The 18747-nt window shown below is 38.6% G+C and overlaps 1 protein-coding gene across 1 annotated transcript in view; it reads left to right on the plus strand.

The window, feature by feature from the left end:
- The window catches only part of LOC117521651 (sodium channel protein type 4 subunit alpha B-like), a 94939-nt gene that overhangs the window by 17329 nt on the left and 58863 nt on the right, over nucleotides 1-18747 (plus strand). Inside the window, 2 exon segments of the mRNA XM_034182974.1 lie at nucleotides 6987-7050; nucleotides 18249-18390. Of these exon segments, the coding sequence (XP_034038865.1) occupies nucleotides 6987-7050; nucleotides 18249-18390 (206 nt within the window).

Consider the following 18747-nt stretch of genomic DNA (forward strand, 5'->3'; position numbering starts at 1 on the left):
CGGTCCGATTGGGGAGGGGCCCAGAGAAAACTACAGAGTCCGACATTGTTTTTGCAAAGTTACACACCGATTTAATGTTAATTTTAGTGACCTCCGATTGGCGTAACCGGGTGTCATTACTGCCGACGTGAATTACAATCTTACCAAATTTACGCTTAGCCTTAGCCAGCAGTTTCAAATTTCCTTCAATGTCGCCTGCTCTGGCCCCCGGAAGACAATTGACTATGGTTGCTGGTGTCACTAACTTCACATTTCTCAAAACAGAGTCGCCATAACCAGAGTTTGATCCTCGGCGGGTGTGTCGTCGAGTGGGGAAAAACGGTTAGAGATGTGAACGGGTTGGCGGTGTACACGGGGCTTCTGTTTAGGGCTACGCTTCCTCCTCACAGTCACCCAGTCGGCCTGCTTTCCCGGCTGTTCGGGATCTGCCAGGGGGGAACTAACGGCGGCTAAGCTACCTTGGTCCGCACCGACTACAGGGGCCTGGCTAGCTGTAGAATTTTCCACGGTGCGGAGCCGAGTCTCCAATTCGCCCAGCCTGGCCTCCAAAGCTACGAATAAGCTACACTTATTACAAGTACCATTACTGCTAAAGGAGGCCGAGGAATAACTAAACATTTCACACCCAGAGCAAAAAAGTGCAGGAGAGACAGGAGAAGCCACCATGCTAAACCGGCTAAGAGCTAGTAGCTGCGCTAAGCTAGCGGATTCCTAAAAACACACAAAGTGAATAATGTGTAAATAATTTAGAGGTGATTCAGCAGAGGGAGTGCTTTAGTTAAGGCACGTAAAGATTACACTGGGAAACAAATCGTAATCTAGATAACTAGATCAATCTAACTGCACAGATTAAACAGCTAACAGATACAGAAAAACACCGCTGTGCTCCGGAACAGGAAGTGATACAATACCGCAGTGAGAGCCAACCACCAGTAGAGGCCAAATGAAATGTAAATAAAAACAGAATAGAATGATTTAATATATATATATATATATATATATATATATATATCAAATCAATTTTATTTATATAGCGCCAAATCACAACAACAGTTGCCCCAAGGCGCTTTATATTGCAAGGCAAAAGCCATACAATAATCACAGAAAAACCCCAACGGTCAAAACGACCCCCTATGAGCAAACACTTGGCGACAGTGGGAAGGAAAAACTCCCTTTAAACAGGAAGAAACCTCCAGCAGAACCAGGCTCAGGGAGGGGCAGTCTTCTGCTGGGACTGGTTGGGGCTGAGGGGAGAGAATCAGGAAAAGACATGCTCTGGAAGACAGCAGAGATCAATCACTAATGATTAAATGCAGAGTGGTGCATACAGAGCAAAAAGAGAAAGAAACACTCAGTGCATCATGGGAACCCCCCAGCAGTCTAAGTCTATAGCAGCATAACTAAGGGATGGTTCAGGGTCACCTGATCCAGCCCTAGCTATCAGCTTTAGCAAAAGGAAAGTTTTAAGCCTAATCTTAAAAGTAGAGAGGGTGTCTGTCTCCCTGATCCGAATTGGGAGCTGGTTCCACAGGAGAGGAGCCTGAAAGCTGAAGGTTCTGCCTCCCATTCTACTCTTAAAAACCCTAGGAACTACAAGTAAGCCTGCAGTCTGAGAGCGAAGCGCTCTATTGGGGTGATATGGTACTACGAGGTCCCTAAGATAAGATGGGACCTGATTATTCAAAACCTTATAAGTAAGAAGAAGAATTTTAAATTCTATTCTAGAATTAACAGGAAGCCAATGAAGAGAGGCCAATATGGGTGAAATATCCTCTCTCCTTCTAGTCCCCGTCAGTACTCTAGCTGCAGCATTTTGAATTAACTGAAGGCTTTTCAGGGAACTTTTAGGACAATCTGATAATAATGAATTACAATAGTCCAGCCTAGAGGAAATACATGCTTGAATTAGTTTTTCAGCATCACTCTGAGACAAGACCTTTCTAATTTTAGAGATATTGCGCAAATGTAAAAAAAAGCAGTCCTACATATTTGCTTAATATGCTCATTGAAGGACATATCCTGATCAAAAATGACTCCAAGATTTTTCACAGTATTACTAGAGGTCAGGGTAATGCCATCCAGAGTAAGGATCTGGTTAGACACCATGTTTCTAAGATTTGTGAGGCCAAGTACAATAACGTCAGTTTTATCTGAATTTAAAAGCAGGAAATTAGAGGTCATCCATGTCTTTATGCCTGTAAGACAATCCTGCAGTTTAAGTAATTGGTGTGTGTCCTCTGGCTTCATGGATAGATAAAGCTGGGTATCATCTGCGTAACAATGAAAATTTAAGCAATGCTTTCTAATAATACTACCTAAGGGAAGCATGTATAAAGTGAATAAAATTGGTCCAAGCACAGAACCTTGTGGAACTCCATAATTAACCTTAGTCCGTGAAGAAGACTCCCCATTTACATGAACAAATTGTAATCTATTAGATAAATATGATTCAAACCACCGCAGCGCAATGCCTTTAATACCTATGGCATGCTCTAATCTCTGTAATAAAATTTTATGGTCAACAGTATCAAAAGTAGCACTGAGGTCTAACAGGACAAGCACAGAGATGAGTCCACTGTCTGAGGCCATAAGAAGATCATTTGTAACCTTCACTAATGCTGTTTCTGTACTATGATGAATTCTGAAACCTGACTGAAACTCTTCAAATAGACCATTCCTCTGCAGATGATCAGTTAGCTGTTTTACAACTACACTTTCAAGACTTTTTGAGAGAAAAGGAAGGTTGGAGATTGGCCTATAATTAGCTAAGATAGCTGGGTCAAGTGATGGCTTTTTAAGTAATGGTTTAATTACTGCCACCTTAAAAGCCTGTGGTACATAGCCAACTAATAAAGATAGATTAATCATATTTAAGATCGAAGCATTAATTAATGGTAGGGCTTCCTTGAGCAACCTGGTAGGAAGGGGGTCTAATAGACATGTTGATGGTTTGGAGGAAGTGACTAATGAAAATAACTCAGACAGAACAATCGGAGAGAAAGAGTCTAACCAAATACCAGCATTACTGAAAGCAGCCAAAGATAACGATATGTCTTTGGGATGGTTATGAGTAATTTTTTCTCTAATAGTTAAAATTTTATTAACAAAGAAAGTCATGAAGTCATTACTAGTTAAAGTTAAAGGAATACTCGACTCAATAGAGCTCTGACTCTTTGTCAGCCTGGCTACAGTGCTGAAAAGAAACCTGGGGTTGTTCTTATTTTCTTCAATTAGTGATGAGTAGTAAGATGTCCTAGCTTTATGGAAGGCTTTTTTATAGAGCAACAGACTCTTTTTCCAGGCTAAGTGAAGATCTTCTAAATTAGTGAGACGCCATTTCCTCTCCAACTTATGGGTTATCTGCTTTAAGCTGCGAGTTTGTGAGTTATACCATGGAGTCAGGCACTTCTGATTTAAGGCTCTCTCTTTCAGAGGAGCTACAGCATTCAAGGTTGTGCTCAATGAGGATGTAAAACTATTGACGAGATAATCTATCTCACTCAAAGAGTTTATATATATATATATATATATATATATATATATATATATATATATATATATATATATATATATATATATATATATATATATATATATATATATATATATTCAATTGAATACACCACAAAGACAAGATATTTAATGTTCAAACTGATAGACTTTTGTTTATGTGTAAATATTTGCTCATTTTGAAATGGATGCCTGCAACACATTTCAAAAAAGCAATGACAGGGGCAACAAAAGACTGGGAAAGTTGATGAATGCTCAAAGAACACCTGTTTGTAACATTCCACAGGTGAACAGGTTAATGGGAAACAGGTGAGTATCATGATTGGGTATAAAAAGAGCATCCCCAAAAAGGCTCAGCCATTCACAAGCAAAGATGGAGCGAGGATCACCACTTTGTGAACAACTGCGTGAAAAAATAGTCCAACAGTTTAAGAACAATGTTTCTCAACATTCAGTTGCAAGGAATTTAGGGATTCCATCATCTACAGCCCATAATATAATCAGAAGATTCAGAGAATCTGGAGAACTTTCTACACGTAAGCAGCAAGGTCGAAAACCAACATTAAATGTCCGTGACCTTCGATCCCTCAGGTGGCACTGCATTAAAAACCAACATCATTGTGTAAAGGATCTTACTGTGTAGGCTCATGAACACTTTAGAAAACCATTGTCAGTTAACACAGTTCGTCGCTACATTTACAAATGCAAGTTAAAACTGTACCATGCAAAGCGAAAGCCATACATCAACAACATTGAGAAATGCCACTGCCTTTTCTGGGCCCAAGCTCCTTTGAAATGGATAGACGTAAAGTGGTAAAGTGTGCTATGGTCTGATGACTCCACATTTCAAATTCATTGTTTTTGGAAATCATGGACGTCATGTCCTTCGGACAAAAGAGGGAAAAGACCATCCAGATTGTTACCAGCGCAGAGTTCAAAAGCCAGCATCTGTGATGGTATGGGGGTGTGTTAGTGCCCATGGTATGGGCAACTTACACATCTGTGATGGCACCATCAATGCTGAAAGGTACATTGCCATCCAAGCAATGTCTTTTTCAGAGACGTCCCTGTTTATTTCAGTAAGACAAAGCCAAGTCACATTCTGCACGTATTACAACAGCATGGCTTCGTAGTAAAAGAGTGCAGGTACTAGACTGGCCTGCCTGCAGTCCAGATCTGTCGCCCATTGAAAATGTGTGGCACGTTATGAAGCGCAACGGAGACCCCAGACTGTTGAACAACTGAAGGTGTACAGCAAGCAAGAATGGGAAAGAATTCCACCTACAAATCTTCAACAATTAATGTCCTCAGTTTCAAAATGCTTATTGAGTGCTGTTAGAAGGAAAGGTGATGTAACACAGTGGTAAACATACCACTGTCCCAGCCTTTTTGAAAGGTGTTGCAGGCATCCATTTCAAAATGAGCAAATATTTGCACAAAAACAGTTTATCAGTTTGAACATTAAATATCTTGTCTTTGTGGTGTATTCAATTGAATATAGGTTGAAGAGGATTTGCAAATCATTATCTGTTTTTATTTACTTTTTACACAACGTCCCAACTCCACTGGAATTGGGGTTGTAACTGTATAAAATCACTGTAAAATGTAACTGTAAAAAGTAAATAATAAAGTAACTTTTCAAAGTTACTTTGGCAACACTGCCCTTGGAATACACAAAAGTCCATGATCCTGAGCACGCACACCATCAATTTTATACAATACCGTAAAAATCTCACACACTCATCTTCACCTGCTTAGTCCAGTTAAGGGTCGCAGGTGGCTGGAGTCTATCCCAGCAGTCATAGAGCGTGATGCAGGGTACATCCTGGACAGGACGCCAGTCTGTTACAGGGCCACATTTAGACAGTCAAATACATTCACACCCGCATGCACACCTACATACAATTTAAAGTTTCCAATCCACCTAACCTGCGTGTCTTTGGATATGGGAGGAAGCCAGAGCACCCGGAGAGAACCCACGCAAACACTGGGGCAAACTCCACACAGAAAGGCCACAGGTGGGAATTGAACCCATGACCTTCTCGCTGTGAGGCAACAGTGCTAACCACTAATCCACCACGCTGCCCCGTAAAAAATTACAAAATCTTAAATCAAAATCTTAATTCAGTCCTTATCATAGTTCAAATAATTCCATCTGATAATTAATGATCCTGTTTATAGGTCAAGGTCAACTTTATATTGATCGCCTAGGAAGTGCCTGTTAAATGTGTATGAAGTCCATCCTTCAATATGTAATTCACCACAACAAATCCTCCAGTGTTAAACCACAATGTTATTCATTACTCTGAATGACAACAGCATTTCTATCACTTTTTCACTAGTTTATAACATTTACTCATGGAATTCATATATATTTTCTGTATTAATCACGTATGTTCTCATTTAAAATTATTTTATGGCATTTTAATGAATTTCAAGGCACTGTCACAATACTACTTAATATTTTACGTGAATGAAATTATGGTACATGTTGCACAGAAAAACTCTGTCTGTTGGGTATGAGTCATCTCTCCTTCTCTCGCTCACACTCACTCACTCACTCACTCACTCACTCACTCACTCACTGGGTTAGCCGGCCATCACAGGCCGGCCCATCCTTTCCTTATGCAGTTCGATGTGCCTGGGTCAGGCTCTCTTCCACTGTCTGACATGCTCTCCCTTCTGCCACAAATCTAAATATAACCATACAAATTTAGTAATTTCTTATGGTGCACAAGTAGCTGGCACTGCAACAGCTGCACCCCCTTTCATGCCCCTCCCCAACCACCACACAAACACACATTTAAAAAAAAATAAGTAAATGGTGGCATACACAGTTTTTACCCGATGCCATCAAATATGGCCATCAGGTATTGCGAAGACTTTGCATCTGTCTGTCTGTCTGTGCTCAGCATAAGTCCAATTCTATTACTGCCAGGGTCTTCAAACTCACAGGGAACATTCTTGGGACCCAAACCTTAGACAACTTCAAAGATGGTGAATCTTGACATAGAGTCATATTCTCTTACCTAATAACACCTCTGGAGTGATTTACAAGACATTTTGTGGACGTCAACATGCACACTAAGTTCCACGACTTCAAAGCTAACATTCGCTCTTGTCAAAAGCTCATAAATGTAAATATTGTTTATGATTGATTGACTGATAGAGGGGTTTTATTGAACATGTACAAATTGTAAATCAGACAATAGGATCTTAATAATTATATATATTATAATATTATATTATAATAATTATATATATATATATATATATATATATATATATATATATATATATATATATATATATATATATATATATATATATATATATATATATATATATATATATATATATATGACAGTGCTCATGCAGCTGAGGGTATTTTTGCATTGCATTATATTTAAAACTATGGAGTGTTTCTTCAAAGACTGCAAGAAAGTAATAATTCTCTATCTTTCTTTGTTCCTTAGATAATTTTTACAAAGTCGAAGGAGCAAAGGATGCCTTAATATGTGGATATGGAAGCGATGCAGGGTGAGTGCTTGTCTTGTTTTCTGTTAATCATCTTCAAGGTATTACACAGTAATAAAATGTTTTCTGTCTAATGGCTCTTGATCCCATGCATGCTGTATTTTATAATTGGATACAGTAGCTTTGACATCCACCCTGGTGCAGTACCCAAGAACACTCAGATACAATAGAAGATGTATGCTGTATTTCTTTTTGTGACTTATAAGCATAACATATTGAGGAGTTAGTATCTCCTCAAAGGGAGGGGTGCAGTGTGAGCATGAGAGAAGCGCTGCACAAGATGACGTGGTGTGTGGATAATCACCCGCGTTCCACTGGAACCCTTGACTGAGAAACATGGAGTTGCCAGCTGGAGAGAGGGGCAGTCTTTGGAGATTTCATCAGCTCTAAAGCTCTGTGACATGATTAGGTTAACCGCAGTGGACCAGGCCATTTGGGCTGGATGTTCTGTTATTGTCAAGATGAGATCCTGTATTCATGTTTTCAAGTGCATTCCTGCAACACCTCAGTTTGTGGCAGCTGAGCTCTTTGCCGGCACAATTTTTGGAGACAGTCAAACTAAAATTGTCCTGCAAACTGATTTTAATTGCAAAAAGTTAAATATTTTGCCCAGGCATTTACTACCTTCTTAGGTCAGTAAATACAGATCGGCATGAATATTTTATTTGTGGATTGGTGGACTTTGGTCTAAGTCAACATTCAAATATTGCTACTCAGCCTACACACTGAATAATGCCGTAAATCCAAATGCTTTTGAAACAAGCACAACAGGATGACTTTGTCCATGCCAGGCCTAGTTCAAGGGTTACAATGAACTAAATTCCCATCTGTGTGAATCTGAAATCCCATGGTTTAAAAAAATAGCCTCCATTAGATCTTCCTGTTAATGATACAAGATAGATAGATGATCAAAAATAACAAATATGTTGGTATAGTTTGGCTGGATGTGCTGCAGAGACTTGTGTTTCTATTTGAAACATTCTTGCTTGGAATTAATATATTAAGAGTTAGAAATGGCATTGGTGACAGTAGGTGTACTTTTTTTTATTGCAGAACACAACACAGATTTTAATCTGATTTACCTCCTCCAAAAAAAACAAAAACAAAAAAAAACACAGGAATTTAATCCATCAAGAAGTAAAGTCTGATTCAGTAATTTGTGTTCAACTCAGAGGAAAACATGATATCCCAGGACATTGAGGGGAACACAACATTTTCCTGAAATAGGTCAGGAAGATCACACCTGGCACACATTTGACTAATCCAGGTGTCCTAAATTCAACAAGTTACTGCAGATGAACTTTTGTATTTGTTTGTTTTTGTTTGAGTATTCAGGATCTGCATTGATATTAGAATTTTTGAGCTGTCTTGACAATCTATGGTGCTAGGTCTAAAACACATACCACAAATGCATGTGGACGGTGTCCAACCCCATGCTGCCATTTGCACAGTGCAAAATCTGAGCACAAACAAGGGAACAGGGTGCAAAGGAGTTATATTTCATCACCTATATAGTAATGGACATGTTTTGGGCATAGCATGATATGAACCAATCTGATTGTAAGCTGTATTCTATACCATAATAGGCAAGTGGCCTCTCTGTGAGTGCATGTGTGCATGCGTGCATATGGTTTTGATCACCCAGAAACCATGAAGAGCTGACAATTGCCGTTTAGTATACTTATGTACTGTATTTTGGGTCAAGGAAGAACGCTGCGAAAATGGAAAGCTGATAGGATGAATATTTATGGAGAAGTTAGAGATATTAGCTAACAACACTAAACGATGGACATTGCGCTGCAATGCACCTTGGGAGTTTGGGGTTTTAAATATTGTTATTGTGGTTCTTGTTAGTTTAATGGTGTTGTTAGAGTTATTGATTTATTGTGTTTTTGTACTTTAATTGGTTTAGTCATTTTAGTTAAGTGTCAAATTGCCGTTATCATGAGTGAGTTATGTGTCATGTTGCTGGTACCATGAGTGAACAGTGTATTGATTTTGATGTCTTCCAATTAAAAGCACCTGCTTGCAGTAGAATGCAGAAAAGACAAAAACCTCTTCTTGCATGTGTGCATGCATGCAATTTTGATCACAGACATGGGGAGAGCTGACATTTTGCCATTTAGTATGCTTATGTATTTTGGGTCAAGGCTGAAAGCTGCAAAAACAGAAAGTTGATAGGACTAATATTTTTGGAGAAATTAACTATATTAGGTAACAACACTGAACAATGGATGTTGTGCTGCATTGCACCGTGGGAGTTCAGGGTTTTGGGGTTTTAAATGTTGTTACTGTGGTTCATGTTAGTTTAAGAGTTGTTAGTGTTGTTGATTTATTGTGTTTTTGTAGTTCAGTTGGTTTTAGTCAGTTTAGTTAAGTGTCATATTGCCGTTACCATGAGTGAGAAGGATGGTGTGTTTGATGTCTTCCACCACCATCTCTGTTTGTGGGTTTATAAAAATAAAAGTGTGCATGTATACAATTTTGATCATGGACAAACTGGAGAGAGCTGGCATTTGCCCTTTGGTATGCTTTTGTATTTTGGGTCAAGGATGAGTGCCACCAAAGCAGAATGTTGATAGGAGTACTATTTTTAGAGAAGCTAGCAACACTGAACATTGGACGTTGATATTTACATTCTGGACTCGCACACAATCCAGCACAGGGTGGTACATCATCTATATATTAAAAGGTTGCATGCATGCATGCATGATTTTATTTAGTAAGTTCAATGTCAGTACATAACATAATTGTAAATATGTTAAAAATACATAGGTGACACAAGAAAGTGAAAACACTTCCATTGCGGTCCATTTAAAAATCAAATGACAAAATACAAGTTAATAATGAAATAAAATCATTAATATGTATATGTTGCGGACATGAATGAGCACCCCCCCCCCCCCCCCCCCCCCTCCGCGTTTTTTAAGCATTTTTCTTTATTTGCCTCTCACATGCCTGGAAACTCCTCACCATCTAAACCATATCATTTATGTCCTTCAGGCTTTTTTTTTTCGGTAAAATGATTCTTGCGAGCATGAGCATGGCTAAAATCTTTCAGCTTCTGGGGGAGTTCTGTCCCCTCACGACCCCTGCCTTTTTAAACATATTTCTTTTTTTCTTTTTTTTTTTACATTTTAGCTTCTGTGGGGGCTACACCCCCCAGACCTGCCTAATTACAGCCCTCTTAACCCCCTAGCTGCCACTTTAAGCATTTTTAATGTAGATGTAAATTAATATTCAAAGTTTTCAGCTAGTTGACAGTAGGGCTGTACAATATGGCCAAATGATCATATCTCATTATTGCCATATCAATATGATAAACGATATGACTATGATTTCACACAAAGTGCAGCAACAGTGAAAATTTAAACAGTAATAATGCCACGCTCATTTTGCACTCATAAGGTTAGGATACTGTGCCCTCCAGAAGTATTGAAACACTTGGTATTTCACACATTTTAATTTGTTTATGGCATTTCAAATACAAGAAATACAAAAAATATAAATAAAAATTTCTAAAATTATCTTCCGCAAACTCAAACTTCCTCAAGCAAATCTCAAAAAGTTGATAAAACCTGTAAATAATAATCAGTTTTATTGCCAGTTTTCTTCAGACAAGTCCGGGGATGGAAACATGAACATTTCCAAGTCACTGAACATGTCTTGGACTTTATTTACATCAGTTATGAAGAAATACAAGTTTCTTTCACCAAACCATCAAATCTAGACTTTCATCTCAAAATGTACTTTCTGGTAAATTGTAGCTGAACATTCAGGTCGTCTTTTTAAGAAAATCCTCCTCTACACCACTTCATCAGGAAGCTGGATTTTATATTTTTAATTAATTTATATAAATTTGTAGACATTTATTTTCAGTTTGAGTTTAAGGAGGATAACTTTAGATTTAGTTATTTATTTGTATTTGAAATGGCATAAACAAATTAAAATGTGTGAAATACCAAGTGTTCCACTACTTTTGAGTACAGTTGAGAAACACTCTGTGGCATGTGTATTTTTAAGTGAAATGCATCATCCTGGTGTCACTCAGACAGCAAAGGTAAGAGGTTATTTAACCAACAGATGCCTGCTCGTTTAAAAATCACTGTAGAAACACGTATATATAAGTCAACCCGAATTAAAGGAGAAATGCTGCTTTTAACAACCTGGACCTCATTTCTGGCATAAAATACGGTCATTTACTCACCAGTATAACTTTGGCGTCATTATTAGTCCACGGTTCAAATGACGTGTTCAGTTCAAATCTGAGGCAAACATTTTTCTTCATCTTCTAAGATGGATTAGAACTTTTTTGTGGTACACAGCACCAACTACTGGACAGGAGGAACCTAGCAGTCAATATGACACTGATTTCAAAATGCAGCTCTTTTCAACCAGACCTGTGGTGCCGTGACATGTCAATCATCTGTGTCCAATCAGATTTCAGGGGAGTCCAGTGAAACCCCGGCCTCTGCTCTAGCTCCACCGATGCTAGGAAGTGTTCAACATTTGACATTTCCTGTTTCACTGTGGACTCAAAATTTGGCACTTTCTGTTTCAGTGTGAACTTGCCACTGAGTTCCTGCGAGATTCCATGAAATCTCATTTGTCGATCCAGGAAGTATTTGACATTTGACATTTCCTGTTTCACTGTGGACTCAAAATTTGGCACTTCCTGTTTGGGACTCCCTGTGCCATGAGCAAGCTTTTGCGCCACTGTGCGGTGCTTCACTCGCATATTAATAATAATAATAATAATTAATGTGTATATGATAAAAAGAACCTAAGCAATTTATAAATACATTAAGACAGTACATTAACATTACAAAAATTATGTAATTAACAGGAGGTAAAAGGGCTCAGTTCTTCTAAAACTGTTGAGGTCTAAGGTTCTAAAAACATTCTGGACTCACATGCCATTCCAACTCATTACAGAACCTTTGTACAATTTGTTACCACCCTTGAAAAAGGTCAGCTACCTATTTTATAAACACTACCCAATCTAGTGCCCATGGATCCCCAGTGCAGCAGGATCAGGAGTATTGCTAGCCAGAGGGCAAACTTCAAAGTGAGGGGTTTTCTGGCGAGGACCACTGACTGGTCTTGTGTATTAGGCCCAGTAGGTTCAGCTGGCCTGAAGTGCCAGCTGTGAGAAAGAATGGCAACATTACAAAGTGGTAAATGCTTTGGTGTCGCAACTTTTTTTTGGAATCTGTTGCAGGCCTTAAATGCAGGAATGGACATATATTAACAAATGAGATGACGTTTAACTTGGAAAAAAAAAAAGAAATATCTTGGGTTAATTACTGTCTGCAATGAAACAGAAGTCAAACTAAATGTAAGAAATTGGAATTTTTTAAATTACCCTGTGTGTCAGCAAAGCAGTAAGCAGGGTATTGTTTTACTGTCATGTGGGTCTGTTTGTCTGTGGACAAAATAAATCAAAAAGGGTGCATTGATTTCCTTCAAACTTGTCCGGAAAAAGATGACCCTGTTGAAGTTCAAACTGAGCATCAGATTCAGTGGAGTCTTCCATGCCCTAATATCTGTCTGTCTGGTGCAAATTTAGAGAGAATCTCTGCAGTACTTTTGATGTAATCCTTCAAAGCCTATATAAAGTGAAATCTTGAAACAGGACAGACATGGGGCCAAATACAAAAGTATTTGTATTTGAAAATACTTAAATACATTTTTCAGAGTATTTGTATTTTCTGATTTTGAATTCAAAGTATTTGTATTTGTATTTCAAATACATCACAGATACCAAGTATTTCCAAATACTTTTACAAATACCTTTTCAAATACTTTTCAAACTTGGGAATCTCTGTGACACCATGTTGAATATAGATTGTGATAGTTTGATTATTGCCTGTGATATTATAATAGTGAATTTGTGATAAAACATTCAATCCTTTACTTATCAATAGTATTTTTCATGCTATTTTCACAATAAATTGTCACCGGTTTATCAGTTTTTGTGTTGATTTGTTGTTTATAGTTCATTGAAAGTATTTGTATTTGTATTTGAAGTACTCAAAATATAAAGTACTCAACAAAAATATAAATGCAACACTTTTGGTTTTGCTCCCATTTTGTATGAGATGAACTCAAAGATCTAAAACTTTTTCCACATACACAATATCATCATTTCCCTCAAATATTGTTCACAAACCAGTCTAAATCTGTGATAGTGAGCACTTCTCCTTTGCTGAGATAATCCATCCCACCTCACAGGTGTGCCATATCAAGATGCTGATTAGACACCATGATTAGTGCACAGGTGTGCCTTAGACTGCCCACAATAAAAGGCCACTCTGAAAGGTGCAGTTTTATCACACAGCACAATGCCACAGATGTCGCAAGATTTGAGGGAGCGTGCAACTGGCATGCTGACAGCAGGCATGTCAACCAGAGCTGTTGCTCGTGTATTGAATGTTCAATTCTCTACCATAAGCCGTCTCCAAAGGCGTTTCAGAGAATTTGGCAGTACATCCAACCAGCCTCACAACCGCAGACCACGTGTAACCACACCAGCCCAGGACCTCCACATCCAGCATGTTCACCTCCAAGATCATCTGAGACCAGCCACTCGGACAGCTGCTGAAACAATCGGTTTGCATAACCAAAGAATTTCTGCACAAACTGTCAGAAACCGTATCAGGGAAGCTCATCTGCATGCTTGTTGTCCTCATCGGGGTCTCGACCTGACTCCAGTTCGTCGTTGCAACTTCGCACAGCCATTGAAGAGGAGTGGACCAACATTCCACAGGCCACAATTGACAACCTGATCAACTCTATGCGAAGGAGATGTGTTGCACTGCATGAGGCAAATGGTGGTCACACCAGATACTGCTGGTATCCCCCCCCCCAATAAAACAAACTGCACCTTTCAGAGTGGCCTTTTATTGTGGGCAGTCTAAGGCACACCTGTGCACTAATCATGGGGTGTAATCAGCATCTTGATATGGCACACCTGTGAGGTGGGATGGATTATCTCAGCAAAGGAGAAGTGCTCACTATCACAGATTTAGACTGGTTTGTGAACAATATTTGAGGGAAATGGTGATATTGTGTATGTGGAAAAAGTTTTAGATCTTTGAGTTCATCTCATACAAAATGGGAGCAAAACCAAAAGTGTTGCGTTTATATTTTTGTTGAGTATATTTGAAAAAGTACAAAGTATTTGTATTTGGAATTCGAAAATCGAAAGTATTTATATTTGTATTTAAATACAATGCAAAGTATTTGACCCCATGTCTGATACAGGATCTGGATCAAGATCACCTCCAAAATTTAATGGTGTCTTCCATGGCCTATCACCAATGTGTGGTGAAAAATTTATGAAAATCAATGAAGTAGTTTTGATGTAATCCTTTAAAGCCTATATAAAGTGAAATCTTACTCTGGATCACCTCCAAAATTCAGTGGGGGTCTTCCATGCCCCAGTATCAATCTGTGGTGAAAATTTTGTCAAAATCAGTGCAGTAGTTTTGACAAACAGACAAATAAACGCCATTGATTTTATTACGTCCTTGGCGGATGTAACAATTATTGTAGACTGACTCAGACTCCAAACAACTCATCCTTTGTTGACCAACTGCCCACCTCCTCACATAAAATGACACTGAAACCTGTTTATGTGCATTTGAGATATCCTGTTGGCACACAAATGGGGCTGAAAACATTATACGTCCACAGCAGAGTGAAATGACAGAGCTTTATAATATTGCTTTATTGAGCATATATTGTGCGTTTTATTTTTTGTGTGAAATGATTGACGTCCTCGTAGATGGAGCTTTCTGAGGGTTGCTGTGTTGACAGGCAAGATATTAAACAGGTCAGGATGGAGGACATAAAAGATAGAGGATTGCTTAATCTTTTGAGTGTATTCCAACAAGTAATCCCTGAGTAGATTTCCAAATTAAAGCTTTGGCGACGTTATGATGAGACGCACGCGCGTGCACACACATATTTAAATATGTTCAACCCCATTAGTGACAAATGACTTGCTCAAAGGTCAGTGGCTGATTATCATTGTGCCAACAGCAGGTGTCAAGTGCATGTTTCTGCCGATTCACCTTAAAGTGGGAATACACCAACAATTAGACTCTACAGGTTTTCATAGGAAGTTTAAAAGAAAATGTTTGTTTCCTCTCAAATACAGGGTGACCCCCCCCCCCCCCCAAAAAAACAACAACAAAAACCAACAACAACAAAAATAACAGAACCCATTAAAATTGTAATAAATCCTACAAAGGTTATGTCTTTGGTGTTTTCCTTGATTGACCAAGACATGCTGGGGAAGACTCCCCAACATGTCTTGGTCAACCAAGGTAAAGACATTTTGTCTGAAGGCCTATTTTTCCAACAAATCATGCCAATTGGAGCATAATTTTCAAAGAACATGACTTTTATGCAAAGCAACTAATTTCTTGAAATTTGCTGAACCTTTGTAGGATTTATTACAACTTTAATGGGTTCTGGGGTTTTTTGGGGTCACCGTGTATCATCCAAAACAAAATGTTTCCATGACTCCCACTTCAGTTTTTAAGTATTTATCTAAAAACAGTTCCTTATATCTTACTGAAATTTTACTTTTTTAGTTAGTCTCATATTATGTGGAGATTAGATGGTCTGACAGGAAATGAGATATACTTTGTATGAATTTGCTTTTTTTTTTTTTTTTTTTTTGTGGCGTGCATCAGCTGATAATAAAAATTTTAATGTTTCCTGCACAGCAAGTTTGCCGGTATTAAATTTCCAGTGTTAAGGCATGTCAGAGTTAACTGTCGCTAATTGTGGGTAAAATGAAACTGCACGTCATTTAAGATAGCTCTCAGAGTTTCTGCTTATGTGGTCAAGGTAGGATGGTCTCCCATTGCCAGTTTTTGATAGAATGGAATAGAATAGATTATAATTTAGTCATTGCCGGTAATACAATGAAAATTTAATATACTAAATATCAAAGATATTAAATTCTAAAACAAACTGTAAAAGAAAAAGAAAAACACATAAAAGACAGACCCACATAGGCAGACAGTAATGATACCTGGTTGTGTTGGTTTTCGGTGTTAAAAAAATTGGACACCCAACAGAACAAATACACTACGTAAATGCAATGTTGTATTTTGGTTGAGGTTTAACATCCCAGTAATGTTGCTTCAAGGTTGATGATGACCAAATGTACACAAGTTCATATGGTTCTGAAGCATTTCACCTGACTAAGAGTCAAACTGAAGCAGTGGTAAGACATTTGACTGATGTGTGAGGGACCCCCGGTTCAGTCCTGGGTGGAGGCATAAACATGGCTTTCAACATGTACTAAGTATTACTGGAGTTAAACCTACTAAACAGTTTCCAGTAAAATACTAGCAAACGTGTTCCTTTCATTGGTTGTGTAAAGGTTGGAATACAATTCAGTTTCAATTTACTTCATTTATATAGTGCCAAATCACAACAAAGCTGCCTCAAGGCGCTTCACACAAGTAAGGCCTAACCTTAACAACCCCTAGAGCAGGGGTCACCAACCCTGTTCCTGGAGGGCACCTGCCCTGCATGGTTTCTAACTCTCCCTGATCCACTCCCAGGCAATTAACTCTGTCAGGTGTGCTCAGCCAGTCAACAGCTTGGAAGACACTTACAAAAAGTGTGACTTGAGTAGGTTGACATGGCAGGGTCTCTCCAGGAACATGGTTGGTGACCCCTGAGATACAGATTTGAGCAAAAGCTCATAATGGTCAGTATTTGTGATTGACTGATGAAGTCACAAAGCAGAGGTCACCAACCCTGGTCCTGGACAGCACCTGCCATGTATGTTTTCCACATCAACCTATTCAAGTCACACCTGTTTTTTTAAGTGTATCTTCCAGCTGTTGATTGGCTGAGCACACCTGATAGAGATAATTGCCTGGGAGTGGAACAGGGAGAGTTAGAAAACATGCAATCTTTCTGCACGTTTCCCACAACTCCACACATTTACTTTGCTGAAATGTCAATTCCTAACATTGCTGCCGCAATCAGTGTACTACATTGCCACATTGTTGTATTTTCATAAAATTGATAGCTGGGAAGAGTTTCAAATTGGGTGTAAAGTCGTGTTTTAGAATTTGAGCAATTGTGAAATTTTTAAACGTTTTAAAGCATTTGTGACATCAGTATAAGCCGTGATCCAAAACAGGTGAACAGCTGGATTTGACTGGTGCAGACCGGGAGGGTACGCTTGTGTAACAGCTGGATGAAAGTGGACAATCAGGTACAACATGCAGTCATCAGGACCTTCTTTGAGGGGAAGCCTCCTTCTGGTCCTCCTCCAGAACATGAAACACATGAAAAGGATGTCACGCTCTTCAACAGAAGACAGATGTTAACACAGATCTTTTAGTTTTTTGGATAAGTGTGGAATAAAAACGCAGAAGTCCCGTTTTACACCTGCACTGACCTGCAATCGGAATCATACTTACAACAATAATCTGTTACAGTCAAATGTAAGCAAATATGAAGTAGTAGTTAATATGACTTGTGCCTAATATTAAAAAATGTGACTGATTTACTCAATTTTGGAATCTGGACAAGAATTTGGGCCAAAAATCCACAATGGGAGACTGCCCTAAATCAGAGTAGTATGAAGTACCACATAGATGCTTTTGTCCTCGGCTCACTACCGCTGTCCACAGCACTGGATGTTAATGAACATCTCTGCCAAGCTGGCTGCTTGGAGATCTACAGTACAGCTGTTCCCGGCCAGCTGTTTCCCAGCCATTATCAAATTATCCTGCACTGATATTGACATGACCGGATTGTGGGTCTTACATATTCTCCGGACAATGAAGATCAAACATTGCACCATAGAGATGAAATGCTCAAACTGTTATTTGACATCCATCTGGCTCAGTGTAATAATCTCTTTTGTTATGGGTTGGTTTAGTACCTATGTGCAGAATTTCTGCAGCTGAGGTAATAGTGGTGTTTCCAATTTACACAGTTACTGACTCACCTTCTCTCCCACTTGGAGTCGATTATTTCTGAGCTACACGTCGACACTCTTTGGTGAAGCAGCATGGATTCTGCCAAAACTCTCTCTGTCCCAAATACTTCTGAATTAATTCTCCTCAGTTGTTCTTTATCAGTACTTTAATGTAATTATCAGTTTCTTGCTTGTATTTTTGGTCTGTTTTAAAATCTAAACTATGTTTGCTTTACAGGAAATGTCCAGATGGATTTGAATGCCTAAAAGTAGGGAGAAATCCAAACTATGGCTACACAAGTTTTGATACCTTCAGCTGGGCTTTTCTGGCCCTGTTCCGACTCATGACGCAGGACTGTTGGGAAAAATTGTTTCACCAGGTGCTGTTAATGAATATTTTTTACTCTTATTTTGTAACATAAGGTACTGTTTGGAAAAAATGTGTAAAAACTCTTCCCTGTCATGAATTGTATCTAATTACTATACAGAATAGAATAGAATACATACGTATTAATGTTTCTTTTAAAAAGTAATTCACGGTTTTGTTTTTAGAAACTGTATTAAACATCTTGTTGATTTTCTATAAAGAGTTGGGAGACACGGCCATATTTTTTTTATTGAAGCTCATTAACTTGCAAGGAATGTTTGCACAAATTCTTATTTTCCAAATGCTTAGCTGTGCTTATAACTTCTGTTTTGTAGTATGGTGCCAGAACCAGTAGGGGAGTTAGGACCAC

This window comes from Thalassophryne amazonica, chromosome 12, assembly GCF_902500255.1.
Source record: "Thalassophryne amazonica chromosome 12, fThaAma1.1, whole genome shotgun sequence".
NCBI lineage: Eukaryota > Metazoa > Chordata > Actinopteri > Batrachoidiformes > Batrachoididae > Thalassophryne > Thalassophryne amazonica.